A 20,890-nucleotide genomic window follows, 5' to 3' on the forward strand; every position below is an offset into this window, starting at 1 on the left:
AACCTGGTGACGCAGGTCGTCAGGAACCCTTGCAGCACAGGATCTGACGACACGTTTCAGACGGCGCTGAATTTCCCCCCTGTCCTCAGGATCCCCTCCTGCGTCTGCCGTTCAGCCCCTCTCTGCTCCCTCAGCAGGAGGAGCAGCGACGCTTCACTGATGCCGGCGCTGCAAAACAAACCAAATGCCAACCGTTGCATTATTGATGGCTGACGGGCGTCCCAGTCTCTTTCTCTCTTTGCTCCTATGATGGGCAGCAGACGTAATAAAAGGACGTGTGAGAAATCTGCTCATGCAGGGTCTTGTTGGTAGAACAGTGGTTTTTAAGTGTGGCGTGGAGCTGCAGAAGGTTTCGGAGGGAATCTGGAGGTCATGGAGCTTTTCCAAGCATTTCCTTTATGGAGAGCGCTGGGGGGATATGGGTAATAGAATACTAATGATTATTTCTTTTAAAAAACATTTTAAGTCGAGACAAAAAGAACATGTAGAGTGACTTCATTAGATGAAAACTAAACTATTTCAAAATAAAGCTTGAGGAAAGGCACTTTGGAGACGAGGGGAAGGAGCACAAGTCTACGAGTTTATGCCAAACACCTTTCTGGACTGTGTGAGGAAATTGAAGGAAAGGGAATTAGATTGAGTGAGAATTTAAAAATGTTAAAGATATTTATGCATGCCAAATAAAAAAGAAAAAAAAAAGGGGGCTTCAGGTCAAATGCAAAGAAAATGTTTAAACACACAACTTGCTGTGCTCTATACATGACCATGGCCAGTGATAGTGTATATGAGCAGAGATATGATCAAATTATTGATCCACAACTGGTGGGATGTCCATGTACACGGCGAGATGGTTACCTTATGCTAACTTTCACCTGTTATGTCTCATTCTCATCCAGTCAACTGGAAAAAAAAAACAGAAAAATACCAACCAACCAACCACCCAATCATCCAAACTGTCCAAAAATCACTATAATGTTCCCACAATGAGAATCCCATGCTCCACTAATGCCCTGCTGAAGGGCTGTAATTTCACAGCAGAGCCTGTTTCAGTCTTGATTTAGGACGGCAGCTTCACATCTGATCAAGTCTGATGAATACTGTTATCTCAGTCTCTGCAACAATCCAAATAAATGTGCTTTCCTGAAAGCCAAACCTTCCCTCTTTCGCGCTGTCCTAAATTGGATTGCGAGGTACAATTTCCACCCAGTTAAACAAAATGAGGCATTTTTTCCTCTGTGGCTGCAGACGCATGATGAGGCCCAGCAGAGGTGGGCTGCTGCTGGAAAGCTGCGCTGACAGATAAGAGGCCGTCCCTTGTTACTAAGCAGAGCTGCCAAGAGGCCGGAGAAAACAATCAGCGTCAGGGGCAATTAGGCCTCTGAGGGGGGGGGGCACAGCTGGTATCTGTCCTTCACTATAAACCACATCACTGTCAAGACAGAAATACCAGCCAGGAAACGTGCTCCTGCAGAGAGTTGAAATGTGGTTCCGATCAGCTTCGGGACGTACCAGCAGCCGTTAATGACCCCGATCAATACTAATCAATCTCTGCTGAGGTGTTATTTCATTCTGCATTAAAAACACTGATGATTTTTTTGGATGTCTTCCTCCCCCTTTCTCACCAATGCATGGTCTTTGTCTCCTTCTCTTTAAGGGTGTTAAAGGTGAAGTGGGCAGCGGACGCCTCGGTCTGAATGTTCCACATTCCTTCCACACCTGCCTCCAGAAGTGAGTGTGACTCACTGGTGGCTCCACATCTGAGAAGTGACAGCGAGAGAGCATGAGAGCCCACCACAGCAGTGACAGTAAAGACCTCCTGACTGACTGACTGACTGACTGACTGACTGAGCCCAAATACGGTCTCACGGTGCGCGACCAGACCAGCCGCTGACACATTTCTCGTCCAGAGGGGGGTTTCCTGGAAAAGGCCCGCAGTCAAGACCGCACTGATCACCGTGAGCCACTTCTAGACAAACCCAGAGAGCGCGGCGGTTTTTTTGCTCACGCTCATGCAAACATTACGGCTCCTTTATTTTAGGGTTATTCTGATGCAGGCTCGTCTCGCAGCTGAGAGACTCTAAAAATACCCCGATGACATCTGAGCAATCCTGAGACCTGGAGATGAGGTTTTCGAGCTGAAATGAAATCATGTCATGGACGAAAAAAAGAAAGAAGAAATAATAAAGAAAAAAAAAACGGACATAAACTTAGTTTCTGTTGTAAAGATGGAAACTTGAGTGTTTCCTGTGTGACACATAACCTCGCTTCGGTGAACATTCATACTGGACTTTCTCAATAAGAAGATGTGACTATAACGGACTTCATCAGTCAGATCTGGACCGCGTCAGGCGATAACAGTCGATGATTGACGTAATTCACACCATTCCAAACGTTTCCACTGGTTTGAGCAGAAAATGGAACAAGAAAATGATGAAACACACATTTAGAGAACTTTTTACTACTTTTTAGCCGTTATAGATCAGACTTTTTTCAATTCTAAAAATAAGTTAAAAGAGCAAAAATATGTCATAAATTTGAAATCATATGATTGCAACACAGGATACAGATTTTGTATGTACAGCAGAAATATACAACAGTGTGAGCTTGGATATCTCTTTTTGTAAACATGTTTTGCAGCACTAGATGAACTTTATTTGGAGGAAAGTGGAAAAAAACAACTCTGTTAGCAATAAAGGTTTGAAGACCCCGGGACTAATCAGCCCCTGAATGCACCACAAAGACTGTGACTGAAGCGACTAAACACACAGAAGACCCTGAAAGCATCATTATGAAACCCTCTCACGTGCCAGTTTCAGACCACAGGAAGCCGTGCCACGTCTGAAACTCAGAGGTCGACTTAACATCAACACAAATTTCAGTTTGTTACCAAATTCAGCATGTCTGATCATTTCCTCCACTAATATCTAAGAATAAAGAATCAACACAGTAGCAACATGACAGAGCCCTGATAGAGGAAACTTCCACTTTGCTTTGGTTTGATTCAGACTGATGACTCCAACATTTCTCAACACGTTTCATTGCTCATTCTCAACATACACAGCCCAGAAGCACCATGACAGTCGTGTCTGTGTGAAAAGAAAAAAAAAAAAGAAAAAAATCAAGTGGGGCGTGTGCCATGACAACCAGGTTGCTGCAGTTTGCAGAGCGCTGCAGCGTCTCGCTGCCATGGCCCCGGAGTGGTCAGCCTGAGGAAGTGGCAGGTTTTATACGCCGAAGGAAACAGAGCAGAGCTTGACTTCCTTCCTACATGTGTTTCACACGCGAGCTGCTGCAGCATGGAGACGCATTTCACTTTCGTTTGGGTTCCTGTGAGAGGACAGAGCGTTCGCATCTTCGACCGCAGAAACTGAGAGATGGCAAATACGACAAGTCAGCAAAGGAGGGGGTTTTTTTTGGTTTGTTTTTTAATGTAGAATTTTGAATATTTGTCACCTGAATTTCCAGACAGTCTCAGAAGTAAAAAAAAAAAAGCTTGTCCACATGCACACAAACACACACACACACACAAGGATTACTGAACTTTGAGCCTCGACAGACAGCTACTACACTTTACCATCAAGAGAGACTCTAAATATCTACAAAACAGCATTGAAATGAGTCAGCATGAGAAATAACAACAACAATATAGAATCAGAAAATGACCAGAGAAGAGAAACAAACAGATAACAGAGACCTGACATGACTCCAGACAGCTGTGTGTGTCTGTATGGGGGCATCCTGCTGTCTCAGACTCGTGTCTTCAGAAATCAAGGAGTTGGAAAAGTACCTTGTGCAGTAAATTCAAATTTCTTCCTTATTTTGGATGTGTAGACAGTTCACACCTTGACTGAGCTGGTGGCTCTCAATATTTCTATCTTTTTCAGTTAATCAGTCATTGTTAAGTAAGAGGAATACGGTTTTACAGCAATCATGCTTAACTCAACGTCTGGGACATATTAAACTCTTTATCTCTTGTACAGCGCCCTCTAAATTTGCACATGAAATTTTCTTTTTAAATGCGGTGTTATCTTTTCGGTCAAACTTTCAACAACACAGAAAAGCACCATGGTTCACAATTTCCTGAAAGAACTAAAACTGCTGAAATGCTTAAAAAAAACAGCTAAATCAGTTGAAATGGCAAACAGCGAAATGGCAAAAACAAACAAAAACAAACAAAAAAAAAACACCTGAAACAACTAATGCAGCTAAACGACATAGAAAACAAGCTACGACTAAAAGGGAAAAAATAACTGACACTGTTATGACACCAGATCACAGATGAGTTTTTAAATTTCATAAATGCAATAAAGTGCAGGTTTTTTAAAAAGGCAATATTTTTTTATGCATTTTAGCTCAAGGTAAATTTACTTGGTGGTAAAAATGTCTGTCGGTTAAAAACAGAATGCAGGTCGAAGTGCGGTCAGTGTGTGAGACTGACGTTCAGCTGAAGCTACATCGATCAGCCGGAAGTGAAAAGGTGTTCGACATCTTAGTTTGTGCTTTTTTAGGTTATCAGACTCTGATATCCTGAATATAATAGTCTACAACCTCAGCGTAACAATCGTTTTATGAGAGAAAAATGGATCAACGAAGAAAAGAGTCCAAACAACCAACTTAGATGGCAACCGGAAAATGTTTAAAAAGGGAATTTAATGTTTATTTGGTCACTAATATTTATCAGTGCTGACTTATATAATTATTATTACATTTTTTGACTGCAGTTATTAGAATTTCAAAGGATTGTCAATGCAACCTTAACAATGGAATACCCAGCAAGTAGTCTAATTCATAGTGAAAATGTTATTACCGTATTGCATGATTGACTTTATTCCATGTAAAAGTGTTAAAATTGTCATGTTATTGGCAAATACTCCATTATGGAGAATTAATTCATGATGTGCTGCCACAGCGGCCTCACGGAGAGACAGCAGCTCAGCAACTGATCATACATAACACATTTTTGTGAGGCTTCGTAACTGTATCTGCTCCACTGACGTTATAACAGCAGTGATTCAGACGGTTCATCAGGCAGGAGGCTCAAACGTCAAGTAATCCACCCATGCAGACGGTTCTCACACATCCGGGCACTCAAACAACAAATAATTATTTTAAAAAATGTACAAAATCCTAATAATAACACAGGCTTTGAAAAAACAAAAACAGGGTATATTTGGCAGGAAGAAAACGTATTTCTGTCGGAGGTCTTTCCTGCTGCTCTCCAACATTCCCTCAGTAACATTTCCACGTTTCAGATCTCATCAGAGGTGAAGGTTCCGAAAAGGTCACAATCAATACATTTGTCTGTGGGATCAATAGTCCTTCAGTCAATAGACGTTTGCCTCTCCCTTCTTCTGTCAAGTTCCCGTTTTTCCGCAGTGAGGAAATTCTTTGGAGGAGTTCAGAAGACGAGACGGTTCATGTATAAATGCCAACAAATGGCTTCCACTACATTAAAAAACAAAAAAAAATCTGACAAACAAGAAAACAAATGGATGGAATTTAAGGCTGTGATTGATTTGGTGTGAAAACAGGAAACTTTTAAACCTGTTTAATGTTTCCTGACTGTGTCCGTATCATGGCTTCCGTCAGGATTTAAAGCTCTGCTGGGTGAAAGTCTCGGCCTTCAGGCCGTCTGCAGGAAGGTCTTGAGCCGTAGCGTCTCCTCCACGGATAGCCTGTCGTGGTAGAAGCTGAGTCCGGTCAGCAGCTCGATGTCTCGGACTCGAGCGGAGTGGAGCTGCAGCCAGTCCTCCACCCACAACAAGTCCGACCCATCCTGGAGAGGAGGAGGAAAACGACATCAAAACGTGGATCATATTCAGATTTATGTATTTTCTGCTCTCAGCGATGTGAGGCCTCGGCGGGGCAGCTCACCGCGCAGCTCTCGGAGTGGTCCGGTCTGTGGGGCAGGATGAAGGCCCGGGTCTGGAGGGGACCCTCACAGGCCACGGGGCTGAAGGTGGAGTTCCTGCAGCCGGTCAGGATCAGGAAGAAATGTGTCGGGATGGGAGCCTCGTTCCTGAACAGACACAGACACAGATTTTTGATGTGATTACACTAAAAACGACATTATCTCATCTAAAAATGAACAAATGACCTTAAAAGTGACCTCAGTGTCCTGAAGGCTCCTTCAAAATAAGATGCACTACTGCTCTTCGTATTTTTATTGTTGTGACAGAGCTACGGGGAGACCTGGAGACGGTCTTCCTGCTGATGTCTTACCCTGAAATTTTTTGCAGTGCGTCAACATTTCCATCATAGTCCTCATCGAACACGGGCCCACTCATGACGTTGACCCCGTTCAGCTCCTGAGAGTATTTTGGAAGCAGGACATCATGGAAATAAGTCCAAACATCTGCAAAAAAAAAAAAAAAAGAAAAAAGAAAAAAAGTAAGTTTTATGCTCAGAAATATAACTGATGTCAGTCTGATCTGCAGAGAGCAAGAAAATGCATAATTGTGTACCAACAGCTTCAAACCACCAGGGGGCAGCATCCGCCACATGATTGAATTTGGACTTAATTTTGTTCTTTATGACCTCAAATAAGTTCCAGACTTTCCACAGTCTGCCACAAACTGAGCAGGCTCATTCGAAACCCAGCAGGAGCCTTGTTGTCTGTGTCTCTCACCTTTTAATTTACTCTGAAATGTAAAATTACCAGCAGAAGTGACACGTTGCAACACAAAGAGTGACTCAGCACCGGTGAGGAGTAAGAAAATCATCACACGGCACCGAAATGTGTTTGTACTTTCAACAGATTTCAGTCTGCGAGGGCAAGTAAGGAAAGTTAGAACATCTGTGGCTGTCCTGAATGAAGCAACATGATCGCCGAAATATGATGACACAACATTACGGAGTAAAAAGTGGCACAAAACTGGACAAAACCCCACATATTTGATCTATTTCTAGATCTCCCTCAGAGTTCAAGTATACATTAAACAGCTCAAGTTTTAACAAAACATTAGGAGAAATGTTCAGTGTAGTTTGTGATTCACCACAGTTTCTGTTCACAAGGCCGACCGGAGCGAAAAGCAAAGACAATTTGTCAAAGCGACTGACCTTTGAATGCAGGAAACATGGGCGCCATGTTGCTGCTGATTAGAGAATCTGTCACCGGACCGCTGGCATTCAGACCTGTGGAGGAACCAAGAGGGGAGAGAAAAGCTGAGAGCTCCCAGCGGAGGACTTGGCACAGGAATCAAACCTGGATCACACGTTGGGAAAGTCTGACACGTCTGCTGGGAAGAACTAAGACGTCCACAGCAGGTGAAGGCGGAGTAATGAGGGGCTGCAGGAGACACTGACTGCTGCATAAACATCCAGTGGATGAGGAAAAAAAAAGTGGAAACACAGATTTCCGTTTGGACTCGAGCTTGATTTAATGATCAATAAATTGTCAAAGCATAAACTTGTAGACTTTATTAAACTCCACACATGGCAGCGTGGGGTAACTGTCAAACAGCCAGATGAAGATAAAACGTCTGATTCTGGCAGCTGTAGCTGCCTGTGGTTACTCTCCTGCAGCTGTTAAGCTGACAAGTTCCCTTCTTTTTTTTTTAAACGAGAAACTACCTGAAAAAAAAAAATCTGCATTTCTTTTTAAATGCAGCCTATCTCTGGGGGGACGGGACGCTCTCCTCTCCCACAGCGTTTTTACATGAGAATGTGGCTCAGGAACGCGTCAACTCGAATTCCACACCGTGGACGGCGAGCTGCGAGCGGCGAGCTCCCCGCCTGGACGCCACACACACACGCCGCAGACACACACTCACTGGGGGGATGCAGGAGGCCGTAGGACAGAGTGGGGTCGTCCTCGTAGCGCGCGCACAGCTGGCTGGACGCCGCCGGGACGCGCACGTCGGCGCGGACGCACGCCTCCGCCTCGGGGATCGGGGGTCTCGCTTCGGCCTGAGAGGGGAGATCGGTCAGAGGAGGACGGACAGACGCAGCGTTGCGTAACAGCATTCAGCTTTGGTTTCACTTCGCCTGTGTGTGTGTGTGTGTGTGTGTGTGTGTGTATGTGGGTCAGTGAGGGCGTCGCACGTCAGGGACGGCACAGCTCTCTAGGAACTAAAATCTTTCTGGCACTCAGAGCAACAGCAGCAGGTTTATTCTGACTATTAAACACAGAAGACAATTGCTTTTTAATTAATTTATGCTTCATGTATATTTTCAATGTACTTTCCCACTTCCTGTTTCTAACCTCGGTAAAGCAGTTTACAACGTAGATAACATCCACTGTGCCAGGATGTTATCAGTGAAGTCTTACAAAACAATCTGGCATCATTAGTGGATTATTGATATAACATAAGGCTCAACTTTAGAGAAACCAGTTTAGATCAAATGTTTTCAGAAATATATGATCTATAAAGTTAATAATAAACACACACAGTCAATACATGTTTTGGTACCTGGAACGGGACACATTCGTGCCACTTTCCAGAACTCCTGAGGAGTTTTCTTCTTACAGTTTTACATCCAGTCACAGACCTGCTCCTCCTGCAGTGAGTCACCCTGGCTGTTATCATACATGTTAAGATATCAGTGTTTAAAAGCTCTTCTGACAGCGAGTTGCTAACAACACCGTCCAGCAGCTGAGGCCGAAGTTTCGCCGTCAGATGTTACATCACATGCAGCATGTGTGTGTATGGTTGTGTAAGTGTGTTTATGTGTGTAACATCTGAGTGTGTCACCAGGTCACACGGATATTTAGTGGTCGGACTCGGAACAAATATTTTTTTCTTCATTTTACTGTCGTTGTCAGGGACAGGGTAGTCTTGGAGTCAGTGGAGTCTGTTGGTTGTTTTGTTGCGGCTGTGAGATTCATTGGGTTCTTTGTATACATGATAAGTTGTTTTTGTTTTGTTTGTCCTCCTTCATGTCCCGGAGCGGGGTGGAAAACCGACGCTGAGGCCGACTTTATAAGGAGATGCTGGACTGGCTGTGAAACTGATGTGGAAAGCCACGACAGTCTCAAACACTGTGACGAGAGTTTAGCTTCTAACAATAATAAAAGCCGCAGATGCAGAACAAGCAATATTTTAATAGTCGAGCATCTACGTGACAGTGGAACGGAAACAAATCCTGAACCTCGCTGAGGACGTGATCGTTGGATGAATGTTTTTTGAAGCAGCGAGATGATTTAGAATAGAGAGTAAACGCCGCCTGAGGTCATAATTTACAAGAAGGGTCTAACCAGAGCAGAGGAGAAGAGCTACAGCTGCTCGGAGGACGGACTGAAATGCCCGGCGGAGGCCCTCACCAGAGGCTGGACGGTGTACGACACCCAGAGGGGCATGAGGCGGTCCCTGCTGTAGCCGCTCAGGTAGTCCGGCTGGTGCAGCAGGCAGAAGGAGGCGTCCGGCTGGACGACGCTCGGAGTCCCGAAAGGGTGGTGGAGGCGCCGCAAGCTGGCCTTCACACCTGAGGAGAGGAAACCATCATCCTCAAACTTAAATACGTCCCAGAAAAAGACCGCAGACGGAAAGGGAAAGACACTCACTTGAATCAACTGACAGGAGATCTGCGTTCAGCCTCGTCTCCTGAAAGGAAAGACACACAGCTTTCACTTTGATGTGACAGAAACCTTCATGGAAACACACAGGTCACTTTGTGGAATCAATAACTTTTACCTTATATTGAGAGAAGTGAGAGAAAAAAAAACTATTTTAGAGTTTGTTAAAGTTTTTCTAATGTCTGTAATTTTATTGTGATCAATAACACAAACTGAACTATGAACTGAATCAATGAACCACGAAAGGAACTTCCTGGAAACATTCAGTGAAATAAAAGCACTTTTGGTTATTTTGAGTTGGAAAATAAAAGAGTGCAGAATTGAGTGAAGTATATATGAGCACATGAGTCTCTTTTCAAGAAGGTCCAAATAATCTGAATATGTATTTAGATACATATTCAATCTTATTCCCAGTTCCAGAGAAATCTATTCTTGACAACAGGACAGAATAGCACCAAAGCCAACAACCAAGATAATGGTGAAACTTTCAAACAACACGTTCTCAACACAACACTGAGATGAACTCGAGCTACTTTGTTATGAAAATGCAAACCAGCATTAGTCTCTTGCAGTCAGAGTGAGTCAGTGAAAACATGAGGATGCAGCAGCTGCTCTGCAGGAGGAGGTTTTGGACATTTTACTGTATTTTGCATTAAAATCGGCTTCATGTTGAGATTGATATCAACGTTCAATGTGGTTTTTCTCTGCTGCAAGTTAATCTGTATTTCAAAAAGTCTGACTGATATTTCAAAATCTCACGTCTGAAACCTGTCAGTACTTTCCCACAAGGCTTTTCTCTCAGGTGACTCACACTAAAGCATTACTTCATATTTCCTCCTTCTTCAGCTGCTGATTAAACAATCAGAGCCTCCAAAACCCACCACTTATTTGTATTTATGTCCTCAAATCAATGGAAACTCAGTTGATAAAATGTATTCTGTGAGAAAGAAAGCAAGTAAAACTGCTCAATAATTTCATCATCTGGCGACTACCAGGAATCCTGTCGTATACGAGTACCGTATCCGGGGTCAGCGAGGGGCAGGAGCACCGCAGGCCGTCGGAGGGGGCGGGGCCGCCGGCCTCGCAGGGGGTGTCGTGGGAGAGCTGCGCCGGGTGGACGGGCTGGTGGGCGGGGCGCTTCAGCAGGTGGTTCAGACTGCCGTGGCTGCCGTTGTTGGGAGCGGGACGGATACCCAGGAGATCTGGAGGAAGACAGAGAGCGTTCACGATTAAGACAACGTCGGATTAATCTGATCTACTAATCAGATTAAGATGAAACTTACGTAAGATTTCAGGAGCCATCATGAAAAGTATATTTCCAAAAACAACAACGTGACTTACCACACATCACGTTGTACAGTTCAATGTTTTCAAAGGGAGGAACCACTGTCTTCACTTTAAACGCCGGACCGTAGCCGATGAAGATGGCCTGAAACACAGTTAAAATGAATTTAGCTTGGAGATGGAGCTAACAAACAATGCCTGAGACCTCAAATTAAACAAAACAAGACGTTGAACACTCAATTATACCCTGTGTATTCATTTAAAAACGGCCTCGTGTGGCTTTAAAGCAGCTGCCAGATGTAGGAGGATGAACCGGGTGGATTTTCAGGATATTTGTAGATGAATAAATCATCTATTTCAAGCACAACTAGCTGCTTTTCTCTGATTTAGACAAGTCAACAGCGCTCTGAGCTAATTTTATGGAGTAAATTTCCAGTCAGACACACTCACTGTAATCGGCGTGAGAAAATGTCTCAACAGGAGTCATTGCAGCACATCAGGAAACTTTCAGTATTTCCTCATTTAAATCTGCTTCTTATTTCTGCAGATGAAATTCAGGCTCCCTCGATTCATTATATCCAAATTAATTAACAAGAAACACCTTTTAGACTATTCTGAAACTAATTCTGAACCTTCCAGAAATCTATGTAATCTTTTACTATGATCCTGGACAAATTATCACGATCTAATACAACTTTTCCTGCATTTCAGAGGAATTGATTCATTACCAACCACACAATGAGAGTGCTTTACATCACTGGTTCACACATGGGTGGCAAAAACTGCGAAAATAAATGTGGGAAGGCGTGAAATGAAGAACAGAAACAAAGTACTATCTGTTTGGTCACATGGAAGGTGTTTGTTTTCAAGATGTTCAAGACAGTTTTTCTGTATTTCTATACATATATTGAGCGTTCAGCAGTCATAAAACAAAAGGGAATTACCGCCGAACAATGCTGAACATCTCTGGGAAATCTGTTGTTTTGGATCTTGATTGAAAGTGTTTTTTATTCCCAGCAACAGACTCAAAGTGGTTTTTATAAAACGATTCTGTCTTTCTGCTGTAGATGAAAGTAGAGTTTCCAACCGAACTTAACTCTCAATAAGCTGTGAATAAATGCAAATATTTGAATATGAATATAACATTAAAGAGATTTAAACAATTAAAAATGTTTTTAAAAGTGGATAAAATGTGAAAAAGAGAAAAAACCACTAAAGTGGGCGTGTTTACCCAACACGCCCACTTTGTCCACTGTGTTGCTTTATGAGCCGAAAAAACAAAGGTTCACGGTAAAGTCAACAGTGACGCAGGCGGCTATTGTCCCGCTCCTTTATAGCGACGCGTGTCCCGCTGGACAACCTAAACAGAACGTGGAGATTAAAGCCCATCGCGGCGCCCTTCCTTCCTCTGACCTGCATGTTGGCGAAGACGTTATCCGAGCCGTGGAATCCTCCGCTGCAGTACTTGATCTCCTTTCTGCTGCTGCAGAGACACACAAATACATATTTCAAGAGATAGCCTAATAATTGTGCTCCCGTGACTACTGTCTGTTTATTCCTGCAGCCTGAAGCAATTTTCTGTGATCACAGCGACGATTGATGAAAAGGATTCCTCCACATGTGATTGTTTATAGAAATCACCAAAAGAGCTCCAGCTTCTGGGTGGCCAGACACAGATAAAGTGACTCGTGTGTCTTTCTCACTTCACCGCATAACCAACAAATGTGTGCAAATGTTTTTTATTCTCTCAGATGAGCAGCTTTTCTCTTTCTGGAAACAGTTTTAACAAAACCGGCAGGAACGAAACAGCAAATGGAATTTGTTTTGGGAAGTAAACGTCTGGCGCACCGTCTCGTAAACTGTCTCATGTTTCAGACGATGTTGTTTTTATGCAGCATTCAGCTCGGAAGAATGTAAATACCTCTGCAAGAACTTCTAAAGCAAACTGACGGATCCATGAGACATGGTGAATCAATCAAATTGTGTATTTTTGGTGGATAAAGTTTGTCAGTGTGAGCTCCCTGGCTACAGCACAACTAAACTGACTGGATGATGATCATGTGACGAACTTTAGGAGCCTCTCTGTGACCCTGACTTGAACCCAACAGGCAGGTGAACATTAACAGATATGTTCGAGGGAGACGACATTTGTACTTTGGACTCGCAGTCAATGTAAAAGTCACGTTAAAAAGTCGTGTGAAAGCAGCAGTTTCTGGTGTGAGTGAAACCTCAGCCCGGCTCACTCACATCGCCGCCTGCCAGCCGGCCTTCATGTAGAGGTGACCCCGCTCGATGCGCTTGTTGTTGGCGAAGTGCAACCGTTTGGGGAGGTTTTCTTTGAGGTACGGCCTCATTGGCTGGTCGGGGATCCTGCACTTCAGGACAGACAAAGGCAGGGGGAGAATGGGATTGTTTGACCTGAAGTCAAGCCAGCAGATAATCCTTCATTCTTCCTCTAAACGCTGGAGGCACAGTGGGAATATTTGGCATACCGACAGGTGGTTCACCAGGCCCTCGTAGTCGACTGGGGAGAGAGCGGCAGAGATTCAGTGATTCTGGATCCGAACAGGGTGACATGAGGCGCTCTAAGATCAGGAACTCACAGGAGAAGTAATCGTTCGGGAGGTCTTTGGGTCGGATGCGAGCCGCCGGGCCCTGGATCACGGTGAAGTTGGAAACATCGTCCACATAATTTGAAACGAAAGTGGCCTTTTCGCAGGAGGCCTCCTCCATGCCTGGGAAATGAAAACCGAATGTAAAAAACACTTATTTTTCAAGTGATCTTGTAACTTTCGAATAAGGATGCCATGTTTTGTTGGATCAATAAAGTATGAACACCTGGCTGCTTCTCCAGGAACTACAGTGCTAAAGTTCTCATAATCCTCTTTGTCCCCTCGACTCACATCTGAACTCATAACTCAGACTTAGTGTCCGTGTCTTCCTCGCTATCCGTCCATCTTACAACCTAATTTGTCTAACTGAGACCATTACATGAAGAAACCTGACGTAGCTTGATGTGACTGACAGTAATTGATTCCATGAACATCACAGTCTCTATTAGCCTGACCTGATCTGCACAGCTACTCTGACATATGAAGGGGGCTGGCGCCATTCTTCACCTACCTGCAGGCTAAAAGTAACCGTGAAATGAGCAACAAGAGTTTGAGGCCCCTTTCTAAATTCTCTACAATGCAAACTTTATTTCTCAAAACTCTCATTTTCAATTTTTTTTTCTTTTCAAATTGACAAACTAGTTGATTTCTATGATTTCTCCACTTGAACTGACAGTATGACAGAGTTTTTCCCCTTCATGACCAGCTCCACACTGATGACTGGTCCAGTCTTTTAGATTTATTCTCTCCTCTGGTAGAAACATCTTTCATGTGAATATGTGGGAAATCGCCCACGTTTGCTCCATTCGTCTCTATCGCACGTAATTACAAGGCTGAACATATGGTCGCCAGATATGGAGAAAGACTTGTGCCTGTGTGTGTGTGTGTGTGTGTGTGTGTGTGTGTGTGTGTGTGTGTGTGTGTGTGTGTGTGTGTGTGTGTGTATGTGTGTGTACTCTGCACTGTGTCTGAGTTCATCTCATTTTTCATTGACTTCCTCTCTGGCTCCGGCCTGCAGCTTCCTCCACAGCAGGTGCAGCGACTCAACCAAGGCAAACATTTGGAGCCTCAAAAGTCCCTCCTCTCTGGCGCTCACGCTCTGAAATGATGCTGCGCCTCGCTATCGTGAAACCACACACGCTCCAGACAGCTGCACCATGTCTGTCTTACTTTATGTACACAAAAAAATGCACAAGTATGTAACGGTGCAGTTTATACGACACCCCGGAGAGCTGTCCAAGAACGCAACACTTACACAGCTAATTATACTAAAAGCATTATATTAATCAAAATCACATGTTTACTATTGTTTTTTCATTATTAATTATACCAGTGCATCTTAGGGTTAGAAATTATGTAATTGGAAAATCCTATTTTTATCCTAACTTTGCAGTCATAACACAAGTAAACGATATCTATGGCCACTGCATAAACAGGACAAACACCAGATCTTTTGACATTTTCAGACATTTTATGACAAAGTGCTGTTCATTTTAATAACATATGGCAAAATGCCAAGAATATATTTTTAAATTTTTAATTTTATGAGTAAAAAAAAAAAAAAAAAAAAAAAAAAACTATAATCTTTTATTTGTTGCACTTCTATTTCATCATTCTTTTTATTTTTTATTGTTAGGTGTCCTTGTGACGCATAACTTTAGGTTCAGTTAATGGAATTTAAAAAGTCAGAACATGAACAGAATCCATACATATCTAAAGATAAAGAAATATTTGGTCAACATGGTGTTGCATTGAGTAGCAGCAGTCAACTACGAATCAATACGCTAATGAAGGCAAATATTTAATGCATAACGAATTGAGGTGAACTTTTAATTGTCTATTCAGGGAAAAGTGGAGCCCCAGGCAGCTCTGAATAAACCATTTAAACATCTTTTTTTTAAATGATTTATTAAAGTTCAACCAGTAGTTTCAAAGAATTTTGACAAATGTAGCTAATACCCAATTCAAAGTCAAACATTTCACCACGTTTCGTGTGTTTTGAATCGGTGAGGACATGTGTGATAATCTCACCGTGATCTGAGATGATCATGATGTTGACGCAGTGGTGCAGGTCTCTCATCATCAGGCCGTCCATCAGCAGACCCATGATCCTGTCCACATCTTTTAAAGCCTCAAGCACCTGAAGAAACGAGGAATGGAAGCATGAACAGTGGACGAGATAATCAATCTTTCTTAAACGGGGGTTCTCTTGATATAGCTTTATTTATTTTAGAGACCAATAAGAAGGATTCAAGCAGTCAATTAAATGAAATGCTAGTTGCTCTGAGCTAAAACCGCAGAGATTTGTCACTCATTCTCCACAGTAGGTTGTTACAAAATGAAAACTTAGCAGTTTCCGTGACAGTGAAGAAAACTTTGTACGTCAAGTTCTGGGAAATGCCAAAGTTAAGTTCTCTATTTTTCCACTAAAGTCAGTGAATAAGTCACCTCTTGACTTTCTGGCCCGTAGCGGTGTCCTGATGAGTCAGGTTCCTCCAAGTACAAAGTATAAAAGTCAGGTCTGAAATGAGAAAAAAAAGACAAGTTAAAGCACAACATTCTGCCTGCTTGACAAACTGACCTCTGAAACAGTGAATCAGAGGAGCGGGACCTTTGATCTTCGGGTAAACTGAGCCACTCGAACACCGTCGACACTCTGTTTTCAAACGCAATGCTCCTGCAGGAGGGAAAAGACTTCATGTGATTTATGAATTCATTCTTCTAATTTTTAAATGCAAAATTATTCAACATGACAATGAGTTAAGACAATGTTCAGAATCAGCCAGCCACTGAATGCTTTTAACAAGAAAGAGTCCAACCAAAAATATTAACCATACAACACAACAGAACAGAATGACCTTGCTCTTACTTATCGTAGATTTTATATAAAGTTGGGAAGGTGCCATTGACGGCGACGTCAGAGCCCGGCCAGAAAAAAGTCGCCGTTTTAAGTTTTTGACGGGAAGCGGTGACCCAGACCTGAAGAGAGGAATGAGAAAAAAATAAGACTGATGGTAAAGACAGTAAAGAACAGTAAAGAAGGAAAGTAAAGGAAGGAAAAGTAAAGAAATGTGAAGGCAAAAGAGAGGAAAAATAAAAATCATTAAAAAAAGAGAAGAAAAGGGTGGAGTGGGAATGTGAAGTAATGAAGGATGATAAATGAGATGGAAAGAGGTAGAAGAAAAGAGGTGAAAGGAGAGAACATAAAAACAGAACACTGAGAGGAGAACAGGATGATCAACTGGGATCCAGTGAGTAATGATCTAACAGCAAACTCAGCATCACAGCCAGAGTTTGATCCATTAGGATGAAAGTGTCATCCCTCACAGCCCCGTCAACTCAAATGGAAATCCAACAGCACTTTTCTTATTCCAAATCAATATCTATTTGACCAATCTGCATTTCGACCAGTGTTTTCTTTGTGCAGCTGGCTTATAAACACATTCTGGCAGCTGCACTTAGTTGTATTAGTTTGGAAGTCATCGTGAAAAGATCCATCCATCCCAGCAGAGAAACCCGGCTGGACAGGAGTCATCCGTCTCCCCCGTCCTCCTGAAGCATCGCCGCGGAGCCTCGTATCTTAAGGAGGAGCGGCTTGTCACACAGTTGAGGAATGTGATTTAAGGGGCCCCACATTTAAATGAAAACCGCCACGATGCATTGAAAACAAGCACAACACCCCCCCCACACACACACACTTCAATCCAGGGCTGTATCGTGAAAGCTCAGCGTGTAGAGAGAGATGAAACCGACTGAGCAGCTGAACGGTTCTTGTCTCTCCCTCTATGTGGCATCTGGTGGTCGGACGCCGACTCACCGGCTCTCCTTGGTACCACCTTGGGTCGAACTTCTCGTCGGTTTTCAAGCTGAAGAAAGCGTGCCGGGTCACGTCGTACATCTTGTTGTCCACGATGCCATGGGACTCGGGATAAAGACCCTGCAGATGTCAGAGGTGAAACCAACACACAGTCACAACGAGGCCCTTTGATCAAACGGGCGATCTCCTCCTCTCTCTCTCTCTCTCTCTCTCTCTCTCTCTCTCTCTCTCTCTCTCTCTCTCTCTCTCTCTAATCTTTAAAAATCTTACGTGTTACTGTAACCGCAGCAGTTTAGTTTAATTACAGGGTCCGTTTTCAACTGCACAGAGGCTGATTCCACTTTGCTGGGCCTCAATTCTACCGTGGAACTTTGCCAAACACATGTAAACCATTAAGATGCAACAGAGTGTTTTTTACTATCAGAAACTGAGTTGTAATTGCTGGGAAAAGCCCCGACGCTCACTGTTACCCTGCTGCAGCAGCAGCATGGCTCTAACATGTAGTAATACTTTTAGACTGTGAGATAGTTATACTTCGAATATTTTACTACTTCAAGTATCTATGCATTACAACAAAACACAGAGCTTCTAGTTTGTGCTCAGGAGAAAAAAACTGCTGTCAAAACACACATTTCTAATTCAATGTGAAGATTGAGGGAAAAAAAAAATTCTCCTGGAAACTCCCGGACAAAAAGTTCTGTTTTTTTTAAGCCCACAAAAGACACACTTCCTTTCTAAACCCTGGCAGATGGTTTCATTTAAATGGGCATTTGAGTTTAAAGGATGCAAACCAATCACAGCAAATATCACAGAGATACATAACAGTTTACACATATTTGTTTCAAAAAGGTTTGACTTTCCTCTTTTCCTACTTTTCAGACGTTTGCACCACCTTAACTTGTGACAGTATGAATCATAACAGAATGACCCGGACAGTTCAAACAACTGATAAATTCACTCTGAGTGTATTTTGTTAAGATATCCTGAATAAATGAGATGATTAAAAGCAATGCACCAGTTGGTGAGACTTACAGTCACAATGCTGTAGTGGTTGGGGAAGGTCTTTGTGGGATAAACAGGCCTGATGTATGGCGCTGTTGTTCCTGTGTTTCCTGTAACAAAGTGACACTCAGTCACGCCAGGACGGCGGGGAGAAGGTGAACAGGGGCAACCGTGCGCCGGCAACTTACGTAACTTGTTGATGACGGGGATGTGAGCGACGTGATCCTTCATGTACGCTGCCCGGAAGCCGTCCAGGGACACCAGGAGGAGCGGAGACTTGGAAAAGCTGGACAGGAAACGACACGGGAGTGAGTTCTTTATCGGCAGACGTGGATATCTCCGGCACCAGCAGCGGAGAGGTCGTGCCGAACGGCCGCTTGCGAGGACAAAGCGGCTCTTTGAGCGAGCCACCAGGAGGAGAAGCAAGGTCAATGCAGAGAAGAGTGGAGAAGTGTGTCAGGGGCCGACGGAGGGAATCTTGGTGGATTTTTGTTCCCTAAAATGACACAGTTTTTTTCCAGAGAATGAAACACGTCATTGCTCTAAAAACACTGTATCGCTGCTCATTTTGTGCAAAACATGTTCCAAGGATTTGAGTGCTGCAGCTGATTTGTAGAGGTTTTAAAAAGTCTATATCTGCTTTATCATGTGTCTCATGATGTATTATCACATGCATAACATGAACGTGGTTTATAGCAGAGTTGTCCTGTCAGAGGGTCTGATCCAACCCGTGAGATGACTAAAAACTTACCAAGAAGACACCGAGCAGAAGCCCTCAATAAAAAGTATCTGTTGTGCCAGTTTGTTTACCAGGGATTGCAGTGCTTCAGTGGCGGCTGAGGACTACAGAGGTTATAAACGTAGCATTGAATGGGAGCTACCACATTTCCCAGATTATAAACTGTAGTTTTTTTTTTAGTTATTTAGCTGATAATGCAACTTTTTTTAATCAACATATACTAATGCGCACCATGACCATACAACACCAGAATGCTGCACCAATACAACAGAAACATCTCTATTATTACTGTGTTTCGCTGCAAGTGCAATGCTGGCAAAGCAGAAAATGCTACACAGAGCAGAATTTGAAGTATATGCAACAGAAAACAGAAAAAGAGCAGCAGAAAGAGGTCAGAGATTCTTTTTTTTCACAGATGCATAGTCGGGAAAGTACAGTGCCTTACCGCTAATAAAGCAGCATTAGAATTAGCATTCGCACTAGCATTAGCATCACCTGGTCAAGATTCATCTGTAAGCTAAAGGCTGCAAAACACCTCAAAATAAAGCACATTTGTTTTGATATTTCACTGAATACTGCAATATTTAAAATGACATGATGTTAAAATTGCACAATATTTAACTTGTTTTGATTTTTATATCTTATACTACATTTAATGGGGTTTTTTGTTAGTTTTTTTTTTTTTTTTTTGTATTAGTAGCTCTTTTGTCTAAATCTTTGCATCTAAAGGTTATTTTTGCTACTATTCCACTCGGGATCAACAATGTAATCACAAAGACAATTTGAAAGTTTTAAAATAACACCTAACCCTTGCAATCAGCATTAAAAAGAGTAGAGAGAGAACCACACAAACAAATAGGTGTTTACCGACAGAACGACACACAAACCAGCTTTGACACAAGAATCTCAGCACAGAATTACTTTCAGACTGTAGCCTCATGTGGAGACGCAGGTTTTCATTCCCAAAGAGAGATGAGTCTGTCTGAGGTTGCCCTCCCACTGACGCAGGAACACACACACACACGTGACCGTGCTTTCATGTGAACCCACACACACATAGAACTCACCAACACATGCCTGATTACTCACAGTCATTAGCCCAGTTTCCCTAGAAACAGTTTATTTCCCAATAAAGTCACACCACTGGAAAAATGTAGTCAACTAAAAAAAAAAACAAAAAACTGAACGACAGATAACGTGGATGGTTTAAAAAGTGACAGAAGAGTTTTATTTCTAATTTCTGTAGAAATTTTTAGAATAGCTCAGGGAACAATAGTTTCAACTCATGAAAACTGTGGGCGAAGCCTTTCAATAGTTTCTTTCTCAGCACAAAACCTAAGTCAGCTGAGATCAGAGTCATTATTTTCCATTAACACAGACACAGGCGCACACACACACACACACACACACACACACACACACACACACACACACACACACACACACACACACACACACACACACACACTCACACACAGATCAGTTCTCACATAGCAACAGTAGAAAAAAGGGGTGTTTCATTACCCTGCTGGACACCGCGGCTGCAGAACTTCTTCAGAGGAAACATGGAGCCACAGCTCTCCTTCTGCAGGACACAAGAAAGGTCATTGTTGTAAAATCTAAAAAAGATTAAAATTATACACTTGGCCTGTTTGTTTTGCATGCTCACAAAATGAATTGGGTGAAACAAGAATAAACACAAGACTGTAGACACTTATTATGTTTTCAATATGAAGACAAATCATCAATCATGCTGTTATAGATCAGTGGTTCTTAAAGCTGCAGAGGCAATCTAGGAGAAGCCTTGTAGCAACTGATATCTGTTAATCATAGACAAATTTGGAAATTTTAAATGTAATGAATCCAATAGAATAACAATAACTTGTCAAAACTAAGATTAAAATATAAATACTGTTTGTTTT

The 20,890-nt window shown here is 42.7% G+C and overlaps 1 protein-coding gene across 1 annotated transcript in view; it reads right to left on the reverse strand.

The window, feature by feature from the left end:
* Nucleotides 1-3,492: 3,492 nt before the first annotated feature.
* enpp1 (ectonucleotide pyrophosphatase/phosphodiesterase 1) overlaps nt 3,493-20,890 on the reverse strand; it is a 28,515-nt gene continuing 11,117 nt past the window's right edge. Inside the window, exons 3-23 of the mRNA XM_030110442.1 lie at nt 20,493-20,553; nt 18,418-18,515; nt 18,260-18,339; nt 17,228-17,347; nt 16,280-16,389; nt 16,022-16,087; nt 15,859-15,931; nt 15,442-15,550; nt 13,402-13,533; nt 13,291-13,322; nt 13,046-13,173; nt 12,212-12,281; nt 10,856-10,943; nt 10,532-10,716; nt 9,503-9,542; nt 9,263-9,423; nt 7,773-7,908; nt 7,060-7,134; nt 6,223-6,355; nt 5,875-6,019; nt 3,493-5,776 (exon numbers count right to left, since the gene is read on the reverse strand). Coding sequence (XP_029966302.1) covers nt 5,624-5,776; nt 5,875-6,019; nt 6,223-6,355; nt 7,060-7,134; nt 7,773-7,908; nt 9,263-9,423; nt 9,503-9,542; nt 10,532-10,716; nt 10,856-10,943; nt 12,212-12,281; nt 13,046-13,173; nt 13,291-13,322; nt 13,402-13,533; nt 15,442-15,550; nt 15,859-15,931; nt 16,022-16,087; nt 16,280-16,389; nt 17,228-17,347; nt 18,260-18,339; nt 18,418-18,515; nt 20,493-20,553 — 2,195 coding nt within the window. The 3' untranslated portion in view covers nt 3,493-5,623. The remainder of the gene's footprint in view (nt 5,777-5,874; nt 6,020-6,222; nt 6,356-7,059; nt 7,135-7,772; nt 7,909-9,262; nt 9,424-9,502; nt 9,543-10,531; nt 10,717-10,855; nt 10,944-12,211; nt 12,282-13,045; nt 13,174-13,290; nt 13,323-13,401; nt 13,534-15,441; nt 15,551-15,858; nt 15,932-16,021; nt 16,088-16,279; nt 16,390-17,227; nt 17,348-18,259; nt 18,340-18,417; nt 18,516-20,492; nt 20,554-20,890) is intronic.

Source organism: Salarias fasciatus, chromosome 15 (genome assembly GCF_902148845.1).
Source record: "Salarias fasciatus chromosome 15, fSalaFa1.1, whole genome shotgun sequence".
In the NCBI taxonomy this organism is placed as follows: Eukaryota; Metazoa; Chordata; class Actinopteri; order Blenniiformes; family Blenniidae; genus Salarias; species Salarias fasciatus.